At 40.5% G+C, this 26658-nt stretch overlaps 2 protein-coding genes across 3 annotated transcripts in view; both read right to left on the minus strand.

Moving 5' to 3' along the window:
• Positions 1-26658, minus strand: part of LOC138946571 (mucin-like protein) — a 154066-nt gene that overhangs the window by 91024 nt on the left and 36384 nt on the right. Inside the window, exons 3-6 of the mRNA XM_070318014.1 lie at positions 14867-15039; positions 13221-13446; positions 8483-8763; positions 332-578 (exon numbers count right to left, since the gene is read on the minus strand). Of these exons, the coding sequence (XP_070174115.1) occupies positions 332-578; positions 8483-8763; positions 13221-13446; positions 14867-15039 (927 nt within the window). The remainder of the gene's footprint in view (positions 1-331; positions 579-8482; positions 8764-13220; positions 13447-14866; positions 15040-26658) is intronic.
• Positions 19690-26409, minus strand: LOC138947492 (uncharacterized). 2 transcript variants are annotated; one of them, XM_070318973.1, is made up of 5 exons: positions 26111-26409; positions 25494-25585; positions 23776-23890; positions 22980-23128; positions 19690-21638 (listed from the first exon to the last, which is right to left on the minus strand). In XM_070318973.1, the coding sequence occupies exons 1-4, from the start codon at positions 26286-26288 to the stop codon at positions 23076-23078; spliced, it is 438 nt and encodes a 145-aa protein (XP_070175074.1). In that variant the 5' UTR covers positions 26289-26409; the 3' UTR covers positions 19690-21638; positions 22980-23075. The 2 variants fall into 2 exon arrangements, with proteins under 2 accessions (XP_070175074.1, XP_070175072.1); XM_070318971.1 differs by having other exon boundaries at positions 23666-23890; positions 26111-26401.

Raw genomic sequence — 26658 nt, forward strand, 5'->3', positions numbered from 1 at the left:
AGTTATACGCCTATCCAAATGTGCGTTGCAAAATGTGCGTTTTTAATCTTCTTTTTTTCTGTGGCGGTACTGACAATATCGTTATTGAAACAATCCCAGTGCACTGAGGGATTTATAGAGCAAATCTCGAAAATAATTATTGAACTCAGCGCGATGCGCTTCGTTAAATAATGAATTTTCTCGATTTGCTCTATAAATTCCTTAGTGCACTGGGATGTCTCAATAACTTAAATACTCAGTACGTAACAAACCATAGAACACACGATTAATACGAGAATCATTTACTCAAAGAAACAGACAGACAAACAGACGCACGAATCATCTCACTCACCGAACACAAATGGGGGATCCGATTCACAGTCTCCCACAGGTCTCAGCTCGTAAAACTTATCACACAGCAAAGAGTTTGATTTCAGACAGCAATCGTCATAGGCCATTTTGTCTTCCTGCACATAATGCCTGTAGGTTTCGGGAAAAAACGGATTGTAGGCTGTTAAAGTTGCAGCATCTGGCTTATCTTGAACCAAGAGGTATATCTCGTTACTTGGCTCAGACCTGTCGTACTTGTAACAGCATTCCTGTGAATCAAACATAAATATGTTTATTCAATATTGAACTAAATAAGCGTTATGCAATAAATTAGCATTACCATAATTGTCACCAGTTGTCATTGATATTAAGGTGAGAATACGAAAGAAAACTCGGTTGCTGAGTGATACTTTTAGGTTTCATGGTGGGGAGCTTCAGATAAAAATTGACGATCAAGAACAAAGCCAATTAGACTGTTTCTCTACTAATTATGTAGAACCATCACGTATCTTTCATTCCTGCGCCCATTGAGAGCAACTCTTATAATTCAAACTCAAAAACCAATCAAAGCTAAACGCTCAAGTGTTTCTTGGCCGATTTGCCTACACAAATATGTATTGTGAATCTAAGCGGGAAACAGTAGTACGCCACAAAAAGACGCTGTGTTGTGCAGCAGCATTCTCTAGTTCAAAAGTCAAGAAGGTTTCGAGTGCTAGAGGTGTATCTCTAAAATGAATGAATACTGCGTCAAAATTATCATAGCTAGCACAGTTCTTTTGGGCTCTGATATACAGCTTAATATACATTACCCATGCACCATTGACCTAAACTTCATGTACTAGCTGCTTGTCTGTCGGGTTTTCTATAGCAGTCGTTGACAGTGCCACTGCAGAACTACTGTTCATACTTTTCTATGTTTCTCAAAAGTTTGCTGAGAATTGTCGGGTTAGTATGGCAGTCCCCGGTTGTCACAAAGATGTGAGTAGCATATTTGTGATGTGAAACCACGTCGTGTTTTTAACCTCCCTAAATATTGAAGTGCGATGCTAGGTGACCGGAGAGGCGTTATCACGGGTTTTGTGCGTTGCACGAGAAAACCATAGTTTGACATGAGTTGTGTTTATGAGACATGTAGCTGGTCTGGGTGTAATATCGTCACAACGCTCAACATTTTCAACCAGTGAGGTTGTCAGCGTGTGTCAAGTTTGTCGGGGACAAACACTCTTTCAAGAGACGGGTCTCTTAAGGAGGTTCCATGAGGGTTTTTCCATGGCGTGGACAAGGGAGGGACCTTACACGGGAGAATGCGGAGCGATGGTGGGGGGAGAGACCACATCGGCGCAGAGATGGCTAAACGGAGGAGTTTCCATCGTTACCGGTCGTAGCGACGACGGTTTATTTCGCTAATGGCGGAAATGTTTCTCGGGGAGAAACATGAAAGGTGTGTGTTGGCACCTATAAGGAAAGTTTCTGGGAATTCATCATCTACGGGATTCAACGACACAAGGATGTGTAAATGACGACATGCAATGAGCCGTGATACGAACTCGTGAGTGTTGGTCAGCACTTTATCTTGTGCGTTAATCTATCTTTGAGAAAGTATCTTTATACTATGTATTTACATGCATTGAGTGAATGATATATGTTGTGTGAACTATGTGTTCAAGAAGTTGATTTGTATTGATGTATTTGAAGTGAAGAATTGTGTTATATTTTGGTGAGGAAATATAAATCTGTATCCTCCCAAAATTCTGTGTTTGGAGTGTGTTGGTGTGAAGTTTGAAGTCAGTGTAAAAAGATAGGGCAGAACACGTTTTCAGAATAGATCCTTTATTCACACTACAATCCACTTCATGACACCGGTAATGCTTCCTTTTTTCTTTGCTGGCTGCATGACTTTTAACAGCAGGGCATATCCAGCGTCACGGACGAGGCATTCGGACGAACATAAAGGCACGTGGAAATCAACAAAACAACTATATTAAGTTGACAATGATCGAGGATTATGCAACTTGTGACTGTTGTTCTCTGTGAAGTATGAAATAGAGAAATATTTAATTTGTGGGCGAGTTCTTCGATGTTTGATGTGCGTCACGGACGAGGCCAAAATTCTGTCTTATTTTTCAATCACAAAGAAGTAAGTTGATATTTCTGCGAATTGTGTTCGCTGTTTTCGTTCATAGCGATGAAACATTAATGGCAAGCATTGCTCTTTCGGTAAAGATAATTCAAAAAGTTAAAAAATAAATCACATTTCGGAGAAACGCTTGAACATTTGTCACGGACGAGGCCAGTACGCGTCACGGACGAGGCACGTACGAAATGCACTATAGTAGTGACGTCTTCAGGAGATCAACACATTTTATTATAGCAACATATCGTTTTCAGTAGTCACCCACAATGTGAGACTATCATTAATTTGGGTCAGTGTTTACATTCGCTCGTTCGTCCGCCCGGGTTACGTCTGTCCGTTAGCTTTAGTAAGCATAAAGAAGGATCCTCAAGAGCCCATGAATATTTGAAAACAAAACTTGGTGGATAGGTACATATGGGTAATATAATCTGTCGTGCAAAGTTTCAAGGTTGTAAATGAAAGGTCAAGGTCAGATCTATGTTCGAACCTTGATTTTTTTTCAGATTTGTGTTGGAGAGTTATCCAGCCAAAGTTTTAATCCAATCAAGTTGAAAATTGGTATTGTGACAGAGTGTATATTAAGAAATGCATCAAAATTATGAGCTCGAATAAAATATGTTTTGATTGCATGCGTTTGAGCATGTGTCTGTTTGTCTAAATATGGACAATACTTGTTGCACCAACGGGTTTTTTCTCTCATATAAATAAAACAAAACACTTGTCAAAGGTTAAAAGACAAACGATGCTGTTTATTTAACAGAATTTCGGCAAGTTGCTTTTATTTAACTTCAGGATTGTTAATTTCTCTCCAACATGAGATAACAACTGAGCATGCAGCTTCCACAGTAAATGGTTAAAATGCCAAATAAAAGTCAGTTTCTGAAAAGGCAAAGTAAAGATTGTTTCCAATTACAATGTAAAGTCAAACTAACTTGTCTTTTCCACCGTTGCCGAATCTGTTACAAATCAGCGACAGGGCGACAGCGTAGCTAACTTCGTCACCCCCCTCTCCCCCCTCCAAAACAGCACATTCATTGGCATGTCAAAATATTGACACTGAGGGACAGAGAAAGCGGCAACAAAGTCATAATAACATGAGGTAACAAATGAGCACGAAGCTTCGACGGAACACACTAAATGCCCAATAAATAAGCCAGTTTCCGTTAAGATTGCTTCCAATTATTGACTAGTGTCAGACTTGTCTTTACCACCTTTACCGAATCGGTAACCAATCAGCGACACGGCTCACTTCTTCCCCCTCCCCCCTAAAAACAGCGTAATTGGCACTGCCACTGTGAGCGACAGCTATACACTGTAGTCGGTAGATGCGTCAAGTAATCGCAGGTGAGTATTGTTTTGCAGGCTTCAATGGTACTCGGTTCGAGGGCTTTCAACGGCAACGACTGTTTCGGCGTCTTGCAGGTTGAATGGACACATAATGTTTTAGCTGGTGAATGTACCCGACGTACATCATTGGTTTGGTTGCTTTCCCAAATGTTACAGTTTTACCTGTCGCCTGGACCACCGTTATTGGCTGCCCCGAAAGCATTTTACTTGTGTATTTCACTGCAACATTGTCCGCGTATGTCCCGTTTATCTGAAGACCAGTGACGTACTTGTCAAAGTGTACATTCGGGAGAAATTTCTGCAGATCACCTTTCTCCTGCCTTGACAACTTTTTTAAATAGGCGCAGAGCATGCCTCGAAGCTCTTGTGGCTCATGTACAGTTTGTTTTGTCATCTCCAGCTGGCTTTTTATGCTCCAAAAGAAACAATTTCCGTCGCTCGGGACATTTTCTCTGATTGTGAACCCTTGTTCAGTTAGTTTTGATGTGAACTCTTCCATTGTTTGTGCAATGTTCTGTCGATGCCTGCTTGCAGTGTCCAGGCTTTCTGAAAGTACACGTGATAAGTCGTCCATCGAACAAGATTCATCACCGATATTGTCACCCATGTCGCCTTGTCCGTGTCCTTCATCAGTTCGTGGCCGAGCAGCGGTTCCTTCGTTGACGTTGTCACCTATGTCGCGATGTCGGTTTGCAGCAACATCAGTTCGTGGCCGAGCAGCGGCTCCTTCGTTGACGTTGTCACCTATGTCGCGATGTCGGTCTAAATTAATCAGCTGACTGATTTCTGATGAAGCACGCGCAAAGACAGGGAGACAAAAGGAAGGCAAATACCGCTATAACACATCAAAAAGTGCCTCGTCCGTGACACAATTAAGTCAGCAACTGTATGTCTGGCAAATTAAATAAAAGCGACAAATAGTGCCTTTCGAAAAGCTTGAAGATAATCTCAAGTAAAATTTCTGTATAAAACGAAATGCAATCAGTACATGAATTTTTGTATCCAAAATGTCACGGACGAGGCCATTTAGGGGGGTGAGTTGCATTCTTTAATATTTTGGCTACAAAGAGTTTCAACAACTGCCGACTTATATCACAGTATACATCAATGTCAGTCTCATGTGATATGATGATTACTGAAATTACAAAAAAAATTGGATTGTACTGAACCCGAATCTAAAAAAAGTGACCAAAAACGTCACTTCATGCAGAGTGAAATCCTCTTAAACAATATGACTGCTAAACAAGGGACATAACTCAATGAAGAAAATAAAATATTGATTATGAACATATGAACATTCTACAACAAAGCCAGCGTACCGAAATAAAGAAATTTGTGTTTTAATTTCAAGCGTTGAGAGAGCTAATTTTTTGGACATGCCCAGCATCAATAATCAACTTTCTAACTTTCTATAGAGAAAAAGAGAATTGTGCTTTGAGGGTTTCGCCATGGTGACTGCGAATGAGAATGCAAACAAATAGCAGGCAGTTGAAGTGAAGACTTGCAAAGTTTGCAATCATTCTGCACAGTCATTTAACAGCCTACAAAGGAGTAATTTGAACACATCAAATTTCGATGCAGGTGCCTGTATAGCCCTTCCAGTCAGTCTGGAACACGTCCGTTGTGAGCATTGAAAAAAAAATCTAAATTGACTGTTTCTTTCCTTTATAATAATAATAATAATAATAATAATAATAATAATAATAATAATAATAATAATGCAAACTTTTATAGCGCTATTCTAGAAAAATGTCTACTCTTAGCGCTTTACAATACATACATCGATCACGCATACTATACACGCACAGGCAAAGAAACCGACCACACATAACCAACAAACTATACATGCACAGGCAAAGAAAAACGACCAAACATACAATACACGCACAGGCAAAAATAACGACCAAACATAAACAAACATACTTATCCGAAGAAGGTGTGGCAAGGGAGATAAAAACTATTTTCTTATAACCAGTGCTATCTTCAAACGGAGGGTTTTTTTATCCGGAGAATTTTAAGTGGAAGAAATAAGGCATTTGGTAGGGAATATAAAAGTCATTTTTTGTAAGCGATGTTCTTTTATGTGGGTTCGACTGCATATGATGCCATTGGTTTCTTTTCATTTTAGCGATTTTTCGGAAACAAAAGAAGTAGAAAAAGAAGAACATTAACAACAACAAAAACATCAACATATTTGTACAGATTATTCTCTCTCTCCCCCCTCTGTCTCTCTCTCTCTTTTAAGGGCAGGTGGGCCAGTGCAAAATTGACCAAATCGTTCAAAACACTGTTTTGGGTATTTTAGCAGATTATGTTTCCATAACATACCTATCATCCATGTGTGTCAGTGTTTTTGTCAAAAGTGTCCTATTTATCTGTCAATAAAGACAAAATGTGAACATGTGTGGCATTGATTGTCTTCTGTAGTCGATATTCCCCCGCCAAAAAATGTCTCATTTCAAAGGCTAGTTACGGCTTTGTCCTCAGCAAAACAGTGCATTCACGACATACGAAACTGCGCAGCAGCTCCTGACCTATAACATGACATCAGTGTTTTGATGAATGTTCCATTCACTCAGCCACTAGTCCGTTGCAAAAGCAGCAATCGTAATCGAACGGAATCGAACGGAAATGTCCTTATTTGGAAGGTACTCGACATCCATTGGTTCGTTTCATAAACCAAAATCGGGAACCAGTTTACTTTGTGAGTGCGCATGCTCAGCTTACGAATTTTGCATACGGAAACTACCGAAGAGACTCTCGGCCATGACGGGAACACCCGAAGTTCACTCGGTTTTACAACATCCTGGTTACACATCAAACGATCGGTGACAACCGAAAGCGAATTTTTCTTTGAGAAACAACCTTTGATACGATAACAATGGTTCGAAATAAGAAAGAGGACAATGTCTTTATTAGTTCGGTTAGCAACAACAAGTATTTCCGCTGGTACTAGGCCAAAGTTTGGATTCTGCCGGTGTTTCCGATACAGAGGAAAGCTTTGATCTCCACGCAGATCCACAGGTCGCCATTTCCGAACACGCCATGCATGGCGCAGACTTTTTACGTCTTGCAACTGGCTTGCTTTGCGCTGAATTTGAGTCAGTTTCTGAGCAGTATCTCCTCGACAAGCAAGTCGAGCATTTGCTACGCAAAAAAACAAAAACAGGAGAAAGTATCCAACATCAGTCAGATTATCGGTAATGTTTGCTGGGTCTGCCATTTCACGAACGAAACTGGATCAGCTACTGTTTGTATCAATCTGCACTTTCGTAAATTCCGTCACTGTCACTGTGTCATTTTCTTCACCGCGATACACAGTTCATTGCGAAGAGCTTCCTCAGTAAATCGTTCAGATTCCACGTACGATTTGTTGTCAAAAAACAAACTCAAACAAAAGTTTCAAACTCATCATCCTCCATCTTGCTTGTCGAAGCACTGAAGTACTGTATCGATGTAAAAACAAAAGCAGAAAACTTCGACCAACAAATTCAGCGCATAAAAGACACGACGAGATAACGGAAGGAAAGAAGCCTCGTTCTGGCTCAAGTAAGTTACCGTTAAAAATACCGTTATTCGCATGCAAATACAAACGAGAATCGGGTCATTGATACACGTTTAGCGCTGGGGCAGTATCCCCATGCTGGTTGACAGAGGGAAAGAAGGGATGGACGCATAAATTTGCTGCTGGCGTGCTAAAGGCTAAGTAGTTTGCAATTCAAATAAACTAAGCTGTTCATTCATAACACAGTTTTGTCCTTGTATGTCTGTTTCAATAGTGTTTCTGTGGTGTTCAATCTTCAATGTCGTTTTTCTCAGTTCAGCCATTTTGCCTACGGTTACGTCTTGAGTTACGCGATTTCTCTGGCTGTAATTTAGCTAGAGCAATATTTTCTTTTGTAGTTTGTGCAGAATATAACATTCTAGGGGATTACGAAGGGATTTTGCTGAAATTTTATTATAGTCATATCCAGATTATTTCAAAAAATAATTTCGCAAGCGTTACCCTAAAGTTTGACAGTTGTAACAAAGAAGTGTTCCTAACTCCAAATATAAATATAATAAACAAGATCTGCTTCGTAATCCCCTAGAGCATACCCAGAAGGATAAAATAAAACAATAATTAGAAGTGTGACAATCACATCTGATGAAAATCCGTGTATCTCCTGTACTCCACTTTTGTCTGTATTTTGACTGTTTTTGTCGCGTAAAACAAAAACCAGCAACCGAAAATACAAAACATGACTATTGTTTGTCATCATTTGTTCATTTCTTTCATAAAATAACATTTAGACACAATAAAACATTCAAAATAAAAAAAAAGGTAGTGCACTGGCCCACCTCCCCTTAAACAGAAGAGGTAGAACTGTCCTTAAAAACACTTTAGGAAAACCCCTGTACTTACACCACAAGAAATGTTGCAATGTTAATTTTCTATGCTCTCAAAATATGGGACGAATGCGTCAGTTGAATGAAAGGTACGATTGCAAAATTGAACATTGTAATAGAATGCCTTTTAACATTGCGTGACACACACACACACACACCCTCCTTGCTTGTGTGCGGGCTGGTGGCCTCATAAATAAAGCATGTCAGTCTCTCTCTCTCTCTCTCTCTCTCTCTCTCTCTCTCTCTCTCTCTCTCTCTCTCTCTCTCTCTCTCTCTCTCTCTCTCTCTCTCTCTCTCTGTTACCTTTCCAAAGGGATAAAAACTCTGCGAAGCAGCTCTTGTCAGATGATAGCAAGACATCCTCTTCCCGTCTTGCAGACCATTTCTGTAAGTGTCAAAAGCCCAGATTCCGAATGCCTCCATGCGATTAGTATAACTTTGAACACAAGGACACTTAGGTAAAAGACCGAACACTTTTTTTCGTTGATCGTTCAATCCGTCATTCTTGTAATACCAATTAAGACAGGCTTGTTCCGCACTTGCTGTCATCTCACCCAGCTTGTACACCCATGCTCCTTCCGTTCCTGTAGAAAATAAATTGTTTGGTTGTACTTGTGAGAACAAAAATTTGTATCGGTGACAGATTGAGTTTATGGAACTACATGAATGTTCTAAATTCTGTGCCTGGACGTTAACAAAATAAAATTGTTTCCATAAAACCAAGATTGTTTCTTATACAAACGCACACAGCAGTCTTGACATTACAAAAACAAAACCTTTTTTTAATCTCGGAAGAATGTTCCTGCTAGCTGTCGAAATCTTAAATCTAGTACATGTCAAAAGCTATACATGTACCTGTATTTATTTGCTAACATATGGTTGTATTCAATTATTTGAAAGGTTTGCATTTCTTCTGATTCCATTTTCGTATCATAAGAGCACGTAATCTTGACAACTTTCCAAGCAAAATATAACCAATTTCAGAAGTAAAATCTCAAAGAACGACAGCCTTGTGTTCAAACGTGTGTTTTTTTGTTTGTTTATTGTTGTTTCTCGTCTCGAGAACCCCAAGTATCATGTGGCGAGACCGATTTTATTCTGTTTATTTCTTGTCCTAGACAAAAGACATATAAGACATAAGATCATTTATTGTCCATACAATTTAATTACAATGGACGGAAAAGTGTGGTTCATCTGCTCTTAAAACAACCAAACAACATATGACAACAACCTTAAACAAGAAGGGCAAAGCCCATACGACTCACATGCTTTACACATTTTTCCTACCAAAATACATGTGACCTTGACCCAAGGTCAAGGTCATCCAAGGTCATGCAACACAAAGCTGTTAATTCAAGACATAGGAAGTACAATGGTGCTTATTGGCTCTTTCTACCATGAGATATGGTCACTTTTAGTGGTTCACTACCTTATTTTGGTCACATTTCATAAGGGTCAAAGTGACCTTGACCTTGATCATATGTGACCAAATGTGTCTCATGATGAAAGCATAACATGTGCCCCACATAATATTTAAGTTTGAAACAGTTATCTTCCATAGTTCAGGGTCAAGGTCACTTCAAAATATGTATACAATCCAACTTTGAAGAGCTCCTGTGACCTTGACCTTGAAGCAAGGTAAACCAAACTGGTATCAAAAGATGGGGCTTACTTTGCCCTATATATCATATATAGGTGAGGTATTGAATCTCAAAAACTTCAGAGAAAATGGGAAAAATGTGAAAAATAGCTGTTTTTTAGGCAACATTTATGGCCCCTGCGACCTTGACCTTGAAGCAAGGTCAAGATGCTATGTATGTTTTTTGGGGCCTTGTCATCATACACCATCTTGCCAAATTTGGTACTGATAGACTGAATAGTGTCCAAGAAATATCCAACGTTAAAGTTTTCCGGACGGACGGACGGACGGACGGACGGACGGACGACTCGGGTGAGTACATAGACTCACTTTTGCTTCGCATGTGAGTCAAAAACAAAAAACAAATAAAATATAAGAACAATAAAACATACGAGGTAGTCACACCCAAAGTACTCCAGACAGGTATGTCCGCCACATCCGTACTGCACACACACACACACACACACAAACGCACACACACAAACACACACACACAAACAAGCACACACACACACACACACACACACACACACACACACAAACATACACACACACTCGCACGCCTACGCTTGATGCAACTCTTACACTGTGCCAAATTGCCCTTGCGAATAGAATTTTCCAATGATTCGCAATGATCGGGACACGGTCGCAAGACATTTGTAAATGTTATTAACCATTTGCCACCATTTGTCTCTTGTTTCGAACATAGCAAAATGTTCCTAATATTCTCAAGGAAGTCATATTCTTAAATTTTCCCAACGTACTCGTAAGTATTCGCAAGACATTCGTAATCATCGAAATGTATTCGTAACGCTCGCAAGGCATTCGCAACCATTCGTTATGCCTGTCTTTCACTGTGCCGAATATCCTTGTGAACATTCGTAATCATCGCAATGTATTCGTAACGCTCGCAAGGCATTCGTAAACAATCGTTAGGCCTGTCTTACGCTGTACCGAATATCCTTTCGGATATGAACATGTTGTATTCGGCAAAAAAAGAGACGAATGTACAGGAAAAATATTGACCATTCGAAGGCTTATGAATCCTTGCGAATGTCTTACGAATGGTTGCGAGTGCTTGCGAATGTCTACCGATCATTGCAAATGCATACGAATCCATAAACACATTTCTTGCGAATTTCATGCGAATGTCTTACGAATGGTTGCGAGTGCTTGCGAATGTGTACCGATCATTGCGAATGCCTTGCGAGCGCTACGAATACCTTTACGATGATTACGAATGGCTTGCGAATGCTTACGAGTACGTTGGTAAAAAGTGAATAATATGCCTTCCTTGCGAATATTAGGAGCATGTTGCTAATATTCGCAACAAGAGACGAATGGTGACGAATGGCTAAGAACATTTACAAATGTCTTGCGACCATGTCCCGATCATTACGAATTATTGGCAAATTCTATTCGCAAGGGCAATTCGGCACAGTGTAAGAGCAGTATTACGAACAGTGCAAATCGCATAATCGCTTTATTCGTAAAATGTTTGCAAGCACTCGCAACACTCGCAAGGCCACTCGCAACAGTCGTAATACATCCGCAAGAAGTTCGTATATGGATTTGTATGCATTCGCAATGATCGGTAGAAATTCGCAAGCACTCGCAACCATACGTAAGACATTCGCAAGAATTCGTAAGGCTTCGAAATTTCAATATTTGTTCCTGTCCATACGTCTCTTTTTATGCCGAATACAACATGTTCATATTCGCAAGGATATTCGGCACAGTGAAAGCTAGGTGTAGAAGGTTCGGAAAACAATGTTTTGATGTTTTAATAATGTGTTACTCACGGACACAACATATGAGTTGTGACATTGTGACAACAGCAGAATACTGGCGTGACAAACTTTATTTCTTTGTCTCTCGATCTTCCCTCCTCCTCTTCGCCAACCCGACCGAAGCCGGTGGCTACAAGCCTGAGTTGGTGGAGCACACAACAAAATACGTCCACACTCTTCCGAAGTTCATAAAGTTCTCTTCTCCACTCTAGCATGTACACACATAATTCAACTTTAGCTGGAGTCACAAACATCCAATCAGCATCTTAGTAACTATTAGTAACACAACATTCTAAGATAATAAGCCATTCCATTAGGTTAAGGACAAGAAGAAGGGGGGGGGGGGGGTAAGGAATTAAGGGCGGGGATATAGCTCAGTTGGTAGCGCGCTGGATTTGTATTCAGTTGGCCGCTGTCAGCGCGAGTTCGATCCCAGGTTCGGCGGAAATTTATTTCACAGAGTCAACTTTGTGTGCAGACTCTCTTCGGTGTCCGAACCACCCCCCCGTGTATACTACATTGGGTGTGCACTTTAAAGATCCCACGATTGACAAAAGGGTCTTTCCTGGCAAAATTGCTTAGGCACAGTTAATAATTGTCTACCATACCCGTGTGACTTGGAATAAGGCCGTGAAAGGTAAATATGCGCCAACATGGCTGCAATCTACTGGCCGTATAAAATTTCATCTCACACGGCATCACTGCAGAGCGCCTAGAACTGTACCCACGGAATATGCGCGATATAAGCCTCATTGATTGATTGATTGATTGATTAAGACCTTCCAACCGCAGCTGACACGCTTCTCTGTATCTAATTCAAAGGAATTCACACCCTCTTAACGGGGCTTTAATCTGAGCGCATCAAACATTACCACAAGCACGTGTTATCGGCGGCTAGTACCCCGGGTCGGTCATAACAGTTACGCAACTGACCAACTGCCAGCTGAGCTGGTATTCGATCCACCCGATCCGACAAAGGAATTAACACCTACTTGAAAACTACTGCTACATGCCGCTAGCCGAGGAATACAGAGACAGACAGGCCGCCATATGACGTCACAACACCTGCAGGCTCCCAGGCTACCCGTCTCTTCCTAGGAGAGCGGCTTAAGTTCAAAGGATCAAAGACTAGTCAGAACATGGATACAGACAGCTAAGCGTGCTTAGGATCTACCGGTGACTGGACATGTGCATCTCAAAATTTAACTTAGAACAGATAACGGCATTACACAAAACATAAAGCGATCGGCAACATGAACTACAAACACTAGACTGGACAATGACAAAAACTTTACTCTGTAATTGGTGACTGGTCGCCCTGTCACATAGGCATGACAGGAGAAGAAAGGCAGCTACTGTACATGTGGTAAATCTATACGTGAACACGAACATTTCTATTTATTGAGACATGAATAATGTCTCCAGAATAAATGTTCAATTTCAAAGAATATCAAAACAAAGCTGCCATGCACAGATTACAGCGCATTCTTCCAAGTTGTAAAAAAGGTTCAGTTTGAAACTGCTTTTGATTTTTTTTTGTCCTTGCAGTAGAACAACACGGTGTCCAACCAACCAAGAACCATAAAGCGTAAAATAATGTTCAAAGCCTTACCTATGTTGCCTTGGATTTGATCCATGTCCAGCACTGCTTTTGTTCTTGATAAGACAAAATCCTTGCATTGCGTTGTGCTGTCGTCGGTTGTTGTAACACCAACGTCAATTGTTGGTGTTAAAGGCACCGGTACTTTCCAATTCATTGCACCTTGTCTGTAGAAAACCAATCCGTAGGCCTCTGTTTCACTTACAGCAACTGCTACTTGGAATGTTGCATATCCATCCTTGGAGAAGAGAAGGGTTAGTTTACATTCAAATACTCACACTCACACAAATTCACCCACTATGCCTTTCAATGTTTTATGTGGCTATCTGTCTATATTTATTGCACATCCAGTCTGTTCACGTGAAAGAGAGAGAGAGAGAGAGAGAGAGAGAGAGAGAGAGAGAGAGAGAGAGAGAGAGAGAAAGAGAGAGAGAGAAAGCGAGAGAGAGAGAGAGAGAGAGAGAAAGAGAGAGAGAGAGAAAGCGAGAGAGAGAGAGAGAGAGAAAGAGAGAGAGAGAGAAAGCGAGAGAGAGAGAGAGAGAAAGAGAGAGAGAGAGAAAGCGAAAGAGAGAGAGAAAGAGAGAGAGAAAGAAAGCGAGAGGAGGAGGGGGGGGGGGGGGATTGGGCTTTTTCAAAGTGTTCACAATCTGCCATGTCCGAAAACAGGTATAGCATATCTTCAGAAATTGTCCAATTATGATACTCTGGTACCGTACATTCGGGCGTAGTCGTACGTGCGCGTGTCTCAGTTTGTGTGGGTGTCTCTCTTTGTCTTTCTCTCTGCCACATTTTTTCAATGTCAAAGTGAACTTCAATACGTACAAGTCAAAACAATATTTTACTTTGTTTTCTCTCGTCCTCAACGATAACGGTGCTAGAGCGCTCAAAACAATTTTTATTCGCTGCATTTACCCTCTCTGGAATACTTGCAAATGTCAAAAATGTTAGACTCGAACAAGCATAATGCGACTCGTCTTCGACTCGTATGCATTAAACTTGTCTCGTCATGAAGCGATTTTTTCAACCTCAATTAAAATACGTTTTTTAAACGACTTCATGAATGTTAGTACCTGGGGTTGATCATCAATACTTTGAGATGGGAGGTGGGGTATTTAGTGTGGAGTTACGAGATACGAAAAGCCGAATGCGAAAGCTTGTGTCAGGCAACTGAGCTCACAGTCACACAGGCACACAAAAACGGCTGTTCCGTTTTACTACCTTGTTTGTACTACATCTTTCGATTTTGGGCATTTTGTGGTGTTTAGGGACAGAAAATAATTGGTTTAGTCCTGTTTCATCGGAAAGTTAGCAGAAAAGGGTATGCTATCGACATTTGTAAAGCTGAAAAACATTCCCGAGAAGAATTTCAAGTTGTCAGTGTATGCTGTTGTCGATAGAAACAACGCCGCGTGGTACAGATGGGTAAACCGGAACCATGCGTCTTTGTTATTGACAATATGCTTTTGGATATTGAGAAAAATGGCCGACTTCCGTAGCATTATGCTTTGATGATTGGAAGAGACCATCCAATCACAGCCCCCGAATTCCCCCACGTGTTCATCAGAATAGCTATATTACGCTTTCAGGGATTATTAGTGCACTCCAAGGTATATAAATTGCAGTGAAAGAGTGTACTGAAAAACAACAAAAGTACTTACATACAGTTCACGAATTCCCTTCTTTTGCTGCACTTGTTCCCATGTAACAACAAGAACAGTACCAGCGTTGAAATCATCTGTGCCTTTGAATCTCCTCACATTAGCGTTGACGTCAGGAAAAATGGTTTTCCGGGCATATGTGTCGCCGGTTTGGTGTAATTTGTAATATATCGCTGAAAAATAAATAATCAAAATCAAAGATAGCTCAACTACATGAAAACTGTAACTGGAAAAAAATAATCCCCCTGCAAATACCCTGACTAAAGATGCCTTGTTCAAGATTTACTAGAGCTCCTTACGCACAGCTTGCTTTTATCACATAAAGATAGCTCTTTCTTTAGCAGTTTGTTGCATCATAATTTGACATTGAGACGTTGAGGTCAATCCTACCAGCTTGTGCACATTTCAAAACACAACATTCATGACTTCGCATGTCTAGACAAATTAGTGATTGATACAAACCCTACCGAAGTTTCATTTGTGTGTAGCTCCTTGAGTATAATTGCTAGCCATGTAAACACATGAGAGAGAAAGTGGAACGTCCTCGCTGTTTTCCACTGACAGCCGTTATCGCTGCGTGCCTCTCAGATATGCTGCGGTCAAGCTTTGCTGAGCATCGCTGTACACGAAGAATGATCCCAAAAAATATCAAGCGTGTTTACAGGTCTATCAAACTCACACAGTACCATAAACTATATATTGCTACATCTACCTTGTAAGCGCCAAGTATGGAGTAAACGACCCGTCGCGTAACTGACTACAAATTGAAAACATTTCGCGCTTGTTTGTTGTTGTTTATTATTAATTCCTGTGAGCTGGTAAGGTAATTTCTCCCAAAGCAAATCTGGAATCATACTTTTCCGATTCCATATGAGTCATGAACGTTTGTTATCGAACCAAAAGGCCCAAAGGTTGATTTGGTGTTTAAGCAGCTTTTTTTCTGCAGAGATGGTTTATTCCTGTACCATGTTAATACCAAATGTCGCCATTGTAACGGGGAACTGTTCCTGCACAGGGTGTGGTGCCTAGTAAACGCCCATCCCCTACTTTAGGCCAAATTGTGTGCATAAGGGGGGTGGGCGCTTACAAGGTACTTTACGGTATGATACACACACAAACCTTTGACAGCGTTTGTATCAATCATTTGTCTGTAGAATTGCAAAGTCATGGTGTTTTTTTTAACAATCCTATGACTGGTTTGAAATACCTTTCCAAAAATATCTGATAAAATACCTGTACTTCTAGCATGTAGGCATGATTAATATAATATTCTCAACGGTTCAAAGTAATCCACTACGTCATTTCTAGAATACAGCACTTTTCGTCATGGTACCCCTCAAAAGTAATGCGAAATCTTCCGTTGTTGACCCGTCATGCGGTCAACGCCTGCATCAGATGAAAAAGCATAGCCCACGAAAAACACAAACCAGCTGAACAAAACAACTTGTCATCATTTTCAGGAGTTTTCACTCACAGCCAACTGGGAAATAAATCTCATGTTCCCCATGCAATAAATCCCCGGTTACCATAGTTGCAGGAAGCAGGTTATTATACATGGATAATCAAAAGCAAACCCAATAGAAACGCTCGGGGATTATTCGGCTCTTTTCGTTGGCGTTTCCCCAGACCTATAGACAGACGACACTGCTTTGCAAAGTTCCAAAAACGAACTGGCAAACTGGCAAAAGTAAACAAAATACAAAACTACTTCATGAAAGGTCATAAATTCATCACAAACAGATGAAACCTAGCGATATGTTTTCTCTTCTTACAAAATCAAGGAGTGCGTTTATCTGTGTTTCGATACACAGACGTTCGGAGAAACACGAACGTCAAACCAATTGACCCCTGACCCACACATTTTGACCCGTGCGCAAGACGTTGTATCGATAAACGAAACGCAAAAAATAAATAATAATTATAAAAGCCTCGATTCCCCCTCTATGTTAAAACATTTAGTCAAAACTTCACTAAATGTAAAACAAGTCGCGTAAGGCGAAATTACTACATTTAGTCAAGCAAGCTGTGGAACTCACAGAATGAAACTGAACGTCGTCCGCCGCTATGGGACTGGGTGGCCGAGTGGTAACGCACTTGCGCTCGGAATCGAGAGGTTGCGTGTTCGACCCTGGGTCAGGCCGTTATTTTCTCCCCCCTTTCCTAACCTAGATGGTGGGTTCAAGTGCTAGTCTTTCGGATGAGACGAAAAACCGAGGTCCCTTCGTGTACACTATATTGGGGTGTGCACGTTAAAGATCCCACGATTGACAAAAGGGTCTTTCCTGGCAAAATTGTATAGGCATAGATAAAAATGTCCATCAAATACCCGTGTGACTTGGAATAAAGGCCGCGAAAGGTGAATGCTCGCCTAACAGGCTTGAGGTTTGCTGGTCGATGTGAATGCGTTATATATTGTGTGTAAAAAATGTTTGTTTGTCTGTCTGTCTGTAAAAAAATTTCATTTCACACGGCAGAAATTAATATGTAAAGCGCGGAGAGCACAGTTAATTGTGGTTCGCGCTATATAAGCTCACCATAATAATAATAATAGTGCAAAAGGCAATGAAAGTGACGAGCCTGTTTGGCGCGGTATCGGTTGCGCTGTGCTTCATAGCACGCTTTTCTGTACCTCTCTTCGTTTTAACTTTCTGAGCGTGTTTTTAATCCAAACATATCATATCTCTATGTTTTTGGAATCAGGAACCGACAAGGAATACGATGAAATAGTTTTTAAAACGATTTCGGAAATTTAATTTTGATAATAATTTGTATATTTTTAATTTTCAGAGCTTGTTTTTAATCCAAATATAACATATTTATATGTTTTTGGAATCAAAAAATGATGAAAAATTAGATGAACGTAATTTTGGATCGTTTTATAAAAAAATAATTTTTTTTACAATTTTCAGATTTTTAATGACCAAAGTCACGAATTAATTTTTAAGCCTCCAAGCTGAAATGCAATACTAAAGTCCGGCCTTTGTCGAAGATTGCTTGGCCAAAATTTCAATCAATTTAATTAAAAAATTGAGGGTGTGACAGTGCCGCCTCAACTTTTACAAAAGCCGGATATGACGTCATCAAAGACATTTATCCAAAAAATGAAAATAAAAAAACGCTCGCGCTGGACCCGAGAACTCTTCAGACTGGCTCGCTCCCCCAGTATGAAAGTTTTTGTCTGGTGCACGTTTAAGACCAAGTGATCAAGTTGCTCTGTGTGAATTACAGGCATTCCCTTTGCTATATAAATACATTGCATGCGAGCCGAGGATGTGCTTCACAAACAAACACATATACACACTCATACACACACAAACTCATGCACACACACATTCACACACACACACTCTCTCTCCCTCTCACTCCCTCTCTCTCTCTCTCTTTCTTATACACTGTGACACACACACACACACACACACACACACACACACACACACACACACACGAGTACAGACTCATGCACGCGCACACACACACACACACACACACACACACACACACACACACACACACACAACACACACACACACACACACAAACAGTAATACTAACACATGTGCACAAAATCTTGAACACACACACACACCGCGCGAGAGAAAAAAGACTATACAAGAGGTAAGAAGCCGGCTGGCTTCCCTTTGCTTACAATGCTAACGCTTCGCTCGTTCATAAAATTAAAACGTTCATAATAAACAATAGTAAACAAGAATTTAAAAAAAATGAAAAATAAAAAAATAAAAAATAAATAGACCGCCCATGCCGGGAATCGAACCCGGATCACTTTGGCCTTAGACGGACGTGCTTTCCACCAAGCCACCAACTCTGACAATTTTACCAGTGAACTCAAATGCCTAGAATGCTGACTTCGCTCGTTCATAAAATTAGGTCGCGCAGCACGCGAACTGAGTGGCACACGCTATATATGGGCTCAGGCCGCCCAGTGCACACACACACACACACACTCTCTCTCTCTCTCTCTCTCTCTCTCTCTCTCTCTCTCTCACTGGGCGAAAAGTGGCGTTTTGTATCTTACAAAACTACTCAAAATCCCAACAAAACTTCAAGTTTCAATGGGTTTATCACATTTTGGTGTTCACGACAACGCCAGATTTTGATTGGATTTTGTTGAAGTTATCGCAGCGAAATTGCCTGGAATTTCAGCGCGTTTTGCGACGGTCAAAACATCATGTTAAACCATGTTACAGCATGTCTGTAACATGCAAAAATTCCAAGTTTTGATGGCATTAAAGCTTTGGTTTAACGCCAAGTAACATCATGTTATCGTAGACTTAACTTGCAAAACTGCTTGTTTTGGTGGTGTTACAGCTTGCTTGTAATGTGATTAACATCATGTTATCGTAGACTTAACTTGCAAAACTGCTTGTTTTGGTGGTGTTACAGCTTGCTTGTAATGTGATTAACATCATGTTATCGTAGACTTAACTTGCAAAACTGCTTGTTTTGGTGTTATTGCTGGTATAACATGCAAAACCCCATGTTATGTTGGTGTTAAAGCTTGCTCAAATGCCTATTAACTCCATGTTATGTTGGTGTTAAAGCTTGCTCAAATGCCTATTAACACCATTTTAGTTGGTGTAAGGCTTGATTATTAATGTAAAAACCATGTTATGACGTTCACATAATTGTTTTCCACTGGATGGAATTTTGTGGAAAAGAAAGCATGTTGTTTGGGAATTGTGTGCGGGTTTCATGCTTGGATATTGCACTATGCTGACTTGTCACAGGTCAATTTACATTTAACAATATTAGTTTTCAAATGCATCATCCTTCACACATTATGTAAACATCTTTAACATTAACACTTTGGTTGTAAAATGATTGCACTTTATTCAAACAGGACAAAAACAAAAATGCTGATTCACAATGTACAATAGCAAAGGACTATTTTGAGTGGAGACAGTGTTCATCCACACTACAGATGCCCTGTGAAAACATTGGCCATAGATATGTGAATTACTTCCCTTGGGTATGAACATTTATGAATGATTAAATGGGTGAAAGAAGGCCACACAAAATGAAAATCAGTAAATAACAAAATCACTTCCCTTGTGAGTAAGAACAGTCATACCATGTTCCAACTTTTTGCTAAAAATTCGCCCACAATGTGACCTTCAAAGTTAACAAGAAGAGCAAACGCTCGATCGAGTCACTTTCGCAGTTCTGAATATTATATGAGGCATCAGATGGACAGGAAGAAATTGCTATTCACAACACAATGAGTCACGTTCACATAAAATTTGAGCCCGGTCACTTTTATAGTTTCCGAGAAAAGCCCAACGTTAAGTTGTGTGTTGCCGAACAGAAAAGGCTAGTTATCTCCCTTGTTTTTCTGATAACGTTCGTAAAAGGCTACAGATGTAAATACTTTGATGTAAAGAATAATCCTACAAAGTTTCAATCACATCCGATGAACTTTGTCAAAGATATAAAATGTCTAATTTTTCCTTTGACGCTGACCTGTGACCTTGAAAAAGGTCAAAGGTCAACGAAACCATCGTTAAAGTGTAGAGGTCATTGGAGGTCACGACTAAACAAAATATGAGCCCGATCGCTTTGATAGTTTCCGAGAAAAGTCCAACGTTAAGGTGGTGTCTACGGCCGGCCGGACGGACGGCCGGCCGGACAGACTAACACTGACCGATTACATAGAGTCACTTTTTCTCAAGTGACTCAAAAAGGGGTAACTGAACTTCATGTTTGGATGTCATGGAGTCATGGAGTCCAACATGAAGAAATGTATAAGAACACAAGAATGTATGCATGACAAAGAACAAATGTTTATTTTTGAATGTTTTATGTATGTTATTATTACGGACACAAAAGCTCAGCAATGCAATTTCTCTTTTAGAGATTAATAAAGTTATTTTATTGTATTGTATTGTATTGTATGTCAGTAAATTTTGAAAGCCCTAGATTCATAAACATCTGAAAACTGCTCAACGTCTTTGCATCACGGCACATTAATAAAAGTAAGAGTTAGTAAGACTGGCCTAACTGCTATGGTGAGGCAGTAATAACTCGTTGATGAAGAATTATTTGAATTCTGAATTTCGAACAAACAAATACAGTGTCCTTCCAAACACCCTTTTCAGGCCTCCAAGAATAAAAAAAATAAGCTGGTCTTATAAAGGAGGAAATCTGCTTAATATCTAGGTAAATGTACAACAGGTTGTGAACAGAAAATCCAAAAATGTAAGGTCTGAAAAGCGGGGAAGTTTGAAAAGGGGGGAAGGGGGGGACCTAAAATGTGACGATCATAACAACCATAATTTATCTAACAAAGTTCATTCTGAAATCTTCTTCAGCGTTTGATTATGGAGAGACTAAATCCTCAGTTCAGATGTGGTCTTAACTCCTTGTCTCCCAGGTACACACAGTCACTATGTACATTGCATCTGTTATCATTCGGCACATATCTGCATCCTGCTTAGACTGTTAGCTTCAGTCGCTTCCTGTAACGTTGATCTAACGCCAGGATTCTAGCCTGTTGATACAGTTTCTACAATTCTGAGTGACCTGCTGCAGCACAGCTGGTCTCGGCTTAAAAAATCTTGGTCAACATAGATGGGGTACAAAGTGTTAAAATAAAGCGTCCTTCCAAAGTTGATGACAGGTCCCCAGAGTATTCACAAAATTATATGGTACTGGAACTGGAAGCCTTGCACGGCGACGAAAAAGATGTCCACGCCTACATGAAGAAGCATCCTTCACGGCTTCAGCGGAAACAGTCGGCTGGGGATGAGGACAGCACCTATGTAAAAAATATAGACAAGAACAAAATATATGTCAATGGGAAAACAAAGAAACAAGTAGAGAAGGACCTCCCCACCTTTACACAGTGAAAATGAAAAACACATGTGAATGTACTTATGTTTTAAATCTCCCCCCCCCCCCCCCCCCCAATTAAGACCAATTATCCAAGATATTTTTCAGTCCTCAAAGGAGAATTTCACTGTTCTCACGGAACCCTGAAGAAAACTGAGCTGTGCTAATATATTACATAACTGCAAACATCCCTCAAATTCAATATTGCAAGCCACTATACATTTCTCATAAAGGCACTTCATGCTCACGTGTGAAAACTAACATAAGTTTACAAGTGTGTATCTACTTATAATAATAATAATAATAGCGGGCATTTATAAAGCGCCTTATCAGAAGTTCAAAGCGCGTGACAACAATACGTGTATAAAAAATTCATACAATCACTGTCAGATTCAAACAACACATCATGCACATCTCACATCCCCAGACTCTATGCTAAGGCCAAAAAAAAAGAAGTCTGTTTACGGTATCCCGACCGACCCTATTTTTTTGCGCGACCCTAGACTTTTTTTTGGCATTTGGGGAAGAAAAACAAAAAATCAAAATTTTAAAACAAAGTTTGTTTTTTGGCAAAATAATTTGATGTTTTTTGGAGAAAAAAAAAATCCCGACCTACCGACCCTATTTTTTGGGCCGATGTTACCGTAAACAGACTATTTTTTTGTTTGGCCTAAGGAACTATCCGTAATGTTGTTGGAACAAGTGAGTTTTCAAATTGGACTTAAAAGATGAAATGTATGGAGAGTGACGTAATAGAAAGGGGAGTGAATTCCATAACTGAGGGCCATGATATGAAAACGTGCGGAAGCCATGAGCCTTGCGTTTAAAGCAACCTTGACGGAGAAGTCGAGCATCAGCAGAAGAATGAAGGGTGCGAGAGGGAGACCAGTTCCGAAAGATAGGCAGGTGCCGATTCAGAGATGATCTTGTAGCAGAAGCAGGCAGCTTTATACCTAATACGTTGAGACACAGGAAGCCAGTGAAGTTCTTTCATGAGAGGAGTGCTGCAGAGTGTTGTACTTTTTGCAAGGGATGGAGAGTGGAGTCAGGGCAGCCTATGAGAAGGGATTTGCTGTAATCTAATCTACACAGAATGCAGGATGTAACGAGAGTTTTAGTGGCATCAACAGTCAGAAATGTTCTTGTGGAACCTATTCTTCTAGTTCTAATGTAGTACCTGTTTGTAGTGAACTCACCAGCAGGAGTATTGCATACATAATTACGCATTACTGAATTAAAGTAACTATTTTCAAAGCTTCTCGCTTACCTTGGAATAGTGTCAAGCAGCTTATGTTGTGTCTAGATCAGCAATCAGATCTTCACACTCAGCCTGCACTTGCTGAAAACTGGACATGCCTGTATCTCAATCAAGCTGTTGTTGCGGAGACAACGGAATCATGCTCAAGTCAGGTCCAACTGAAATAAAAGCATATTGTTAGCTGATAAATGATTTGATCAAGCAAAACCATGCGGTATTTTTTTAATAAAATATTTTGTATACCCCGCTAATGCAAAAATAATGTACTTATTTACTATCAGCATTAATTTTAGCTGGTCATTCAAACCAGAGCTTGTTCTAGAACTCCACAAGAACAACAATGGCAGTTGGCAATGGCACTGGCAGAATACAGATCAAAACAATATTAGTATTAGCCTCACCAAGGGTTGACTTCCCATCAAAATGAATGACGGACTGAATCAAACTTCAGAGACATTACAATTTTTCACAACGATTTTTTCAGCAAACAGCCATGTTTTAATACCTGTACAAATGTATCAGTGATATCACTATGAGTATGACAGTATGACAGTGTGGTAAGCTTACCGACGATTCGTTCAGTATAGTCTTTCTATGTAAGTAGTGGTCCAGTGAACGATACCTTCCGCCTGTGGTTCGAGACAGAGATTAAGTTGAAACTTAATTCGAGAAGCCAAACACTGACGAATACTTACGTATTTTGAGCAAAACCCACGCACGTCGACCACAAGTTGATGTCTGCTGGAGTACGTAATCATAACGTAGAGGACAACAGTTTCACTTGGCTGGCTTCGGTTATTCCCACCTGTATCTGTTCCTTGCTGTTCTCCAAGAGACACCATGGTGCAGCAAGCTGAAGGGTGTCCTGTCGTATTTCCTCGAAGTTGTAGTAGGCAACCAGGAGGTGGGGGGCGACTGACCTGCAGCAGAATTCAAATCAATTAGTCAAGTCACTATGACATATCTTTATTGTTATCGCCACACGACGGGCGCTGTGGCGGGGTGGTAAGACGTCGGCCTCGTAATCGGAAGGTCGAGGGTTCGAATCCCGGCTGCGGCCGCCTGGTGGGTTAAGAGTGGAGATTTTTCCGATCTCCCAGGTCAACTTGTGTGCAGACCTGCTAGTGACTTATCCCCCTTCGTGTGTACAGTAGTCCCTTCCATTTCCGGCCCTTTCGTGGGCGTGAACCTACCCGGAGCGGCCAGCTTTCCCATGACTAATGAGTTTTCCTTCTATAATTGACTCTTAATGGCCGTTAACCTGTCTGACGCGGTCAACGGTCACTGATTTTTGCCCTAAGGTGCCCCTCTTACTCGACAGGAGCGGCCACTTAACGGCCACTTGTCACTTTCGCGGGCGAGCGCCTGTGGTGTGTGTGTGTGTGTGTGTGTGTGTGTGTGTTGTGTGCACAGACGGCACAGCACGAGCAGACGACATGAATACTTACGCATGCGCAAACTGTAAATACAGACATGCGCATACATGTACATTTACGGCAGTCACTTCCGGATCGATCACAGCTGATGTGAGTTTGAAACACTTGTTTATCTGACACTCAAATACATATATAATAATCCAAACAACACACATAGAAACATACGAAACAATAGCTTAGCCAAGACGATCGAGTTAAACACGCAAATAATTAAGATGTATAAACGAAAGCAAAACTAACAGAGACAATGAATCGGCGGCTCGTGGATGATCGCTTTCTTTTCTTCATGAAAACTTGATCGTGTTTTTTGGGTTTTTTTGGAGGAGGAGGGGGCCTGTAATGAACGGCCACCTGATATTTGCGGTCACCTTTGCAATGACTAATGGGTGACCGGATATGGCAGGTACTACTGTACACGCAACCACAAGACCAAGTGCGCACGGAAAAGATCCTGTAATCCATGTCAGAGTTCGGTGGGTTATGGAAACACGAAAATACCCAGCATGCTTCCTCCGAAAGCGGCGTGTGGCTGCCTAAATGGCGGGGTAAAAACGGTCATACACGTAAAAACACGAGTGTACATGGGAGTTTCAGCCCACGAACGCAGAAGAAGAAGTTATCGCCACACCAACCCTAAATTTTTCCTACCATACTGTATTTGTTATCCGAGAGAGAAAAAATCCATGTTGCAGACTCAACTGGAAAAATTCCCTTCTCCATCATCTAGTGGACAGAGCTCACATGATTTCAAACAAATCTTTTTTTAAAGTCACATACTTTGTGCGACAGTGTTAGTTTACTAGTATAACTGTAATTTATAAATAGCAAATTAAAAAATATCACTTATCAGATAATCAGCTAAATGCCTGGCAGATGACCCTCATTCAAAGTGAGTCGTGGCTAAACCATGAAACTAGAAAAACAGGTTATACCACAATATAAATCTCACACTGACAGCGGACAAAACTGAGAAAACACCCAGTATACATGTACCGGTACTCACAAAAGAGTTACAAGTAGCATATTATCACTATCAGTATCACTAATAGCATACTATACTGGGCAAATAACAGCAATTTTTACTCACTGGGGGTTTCCTGGCTGGAGTCTTTGGTGTTTCTACTGACTTCTGTAGCACATGGTTGGTTGGCAGACTTCCTGGAATGAGTGCTCGCTTGCCTGTAGGCCCAGCAAAAAAACATGCAAAGAAAATGTTCAAAATGCTGAGTCGAAATTATAAGTTAAATTAACTAAACAGACCTATACATTTAGATCTATTGAAATAGAAACAAGAATTAGTAAAACACACTACTGCAAATCTGTCAAGAATGAACAAGACTGACTCAGTGACCGAGTAAAACAACAAAAGAAATCTAAGTTCTACTTCTAACCCAGAAGTTTACTAGAATATATTCAAAAACACATTATCACAAGAACAAAGAGTGGTTTTTTCCCCCATTACCTAATAATTATAGCTCAGAATTACGCCTTTGTCAATGTATGATTCAGAATACGATTGTGTTATTTTTTGTCTGCGAGCTGTAAAAGTACTAGTTACTACAAGTTCAGTACAAGTACTAAGCTTCATACTGATTGATTGATACTACTAGAGCTTCGTCACTTGAAGCATTACAAGCAAAACAACACAGCACAGACAATCAGATGAAAGCTTATTTTCGCTATATTACTAGTTTTTTTACGTACCGTATTTGAAGCATGTTTCTTTGAAATGTCGGGAACATCCTCGCATTCTTCGGGTTGAAAAGCTTGTCAGCACGGTTGATTTTGTGGAAGAGCAGCTCTCCATTCGGCATCCGCTTTTCCGTTTGGTATACCATGGAAAGTTATAAGCGTTGAAGATCTTAGTGAGCTCACGCTGCATCCAGGCATACAACAATTTGCACCGGGCATCTTGAAATCATGGTTCACTTCTCTGGCATCATCGAAAAATGGCGAAACGGAAGTGACTTTTTTCGGAATGCAGCTTTCTTCCGGTTGTCAGCACTTACCGCGAGCGCAGCGAGTTGATCCAGTCTTCTTCTTCTTCTTCGTTCGTGGGCTGAAACTCCCACGTACACTCGTGTTTTTGCACGAGTGGAATTTTACGTGTATGACCGTTTTTACCCCGCCATTTAGGCAGCCATACGCCGCTTTCGGAGGAAGCATGCTGGGTATTTTCGTGTTTCTATAACCCACCGAACTCTGACATGGATTACAGGATCTTTTACGTGCGCACTTGGTCTTGTGCTTGC

The sequence above is a fragment of the Littorina saxatilis genome, linkage group LG14 (genome assembly GCF_037325665.1).
Source record: "Littorina saxatilis isolate snail1 linkage group LG14, US_GU_Lsax_2.0, whole genome shotgun sequence".
NCBI classification, from domain to species: domain Eukaryota; kingdom Metazoa; phylum Mollusca; class Gastropoda; order Littorinimorpha; family Littorinidae; genus Littorina; species Littorina saxatilis.

Bases quoted from the DNA above. Each gene is read 5' to 3' on its own strand.
- LOC138947492 (XM_070318971.1), bottom strand. From the start codon at position 26,288: ATGCAGCGTGAGCTCACTAAGATCTTCAACGCTTATAACTTTCCATGG. The intron at 25,586-26,110 runs GTACGTAAAAAA...CTGGGCCTACAG, and splicing joins AGAAACATGCTTCAAATACG to GCAAGCGAGCACTCATTCCA. The intron at 23,891-25,493 runs GTGAGTAAAAAT...ATTCTGCTGCAG, and splicing joins CTCCAGCCAGGAAACCCCCA to GTCAGTCGCCCCCCACCTCC.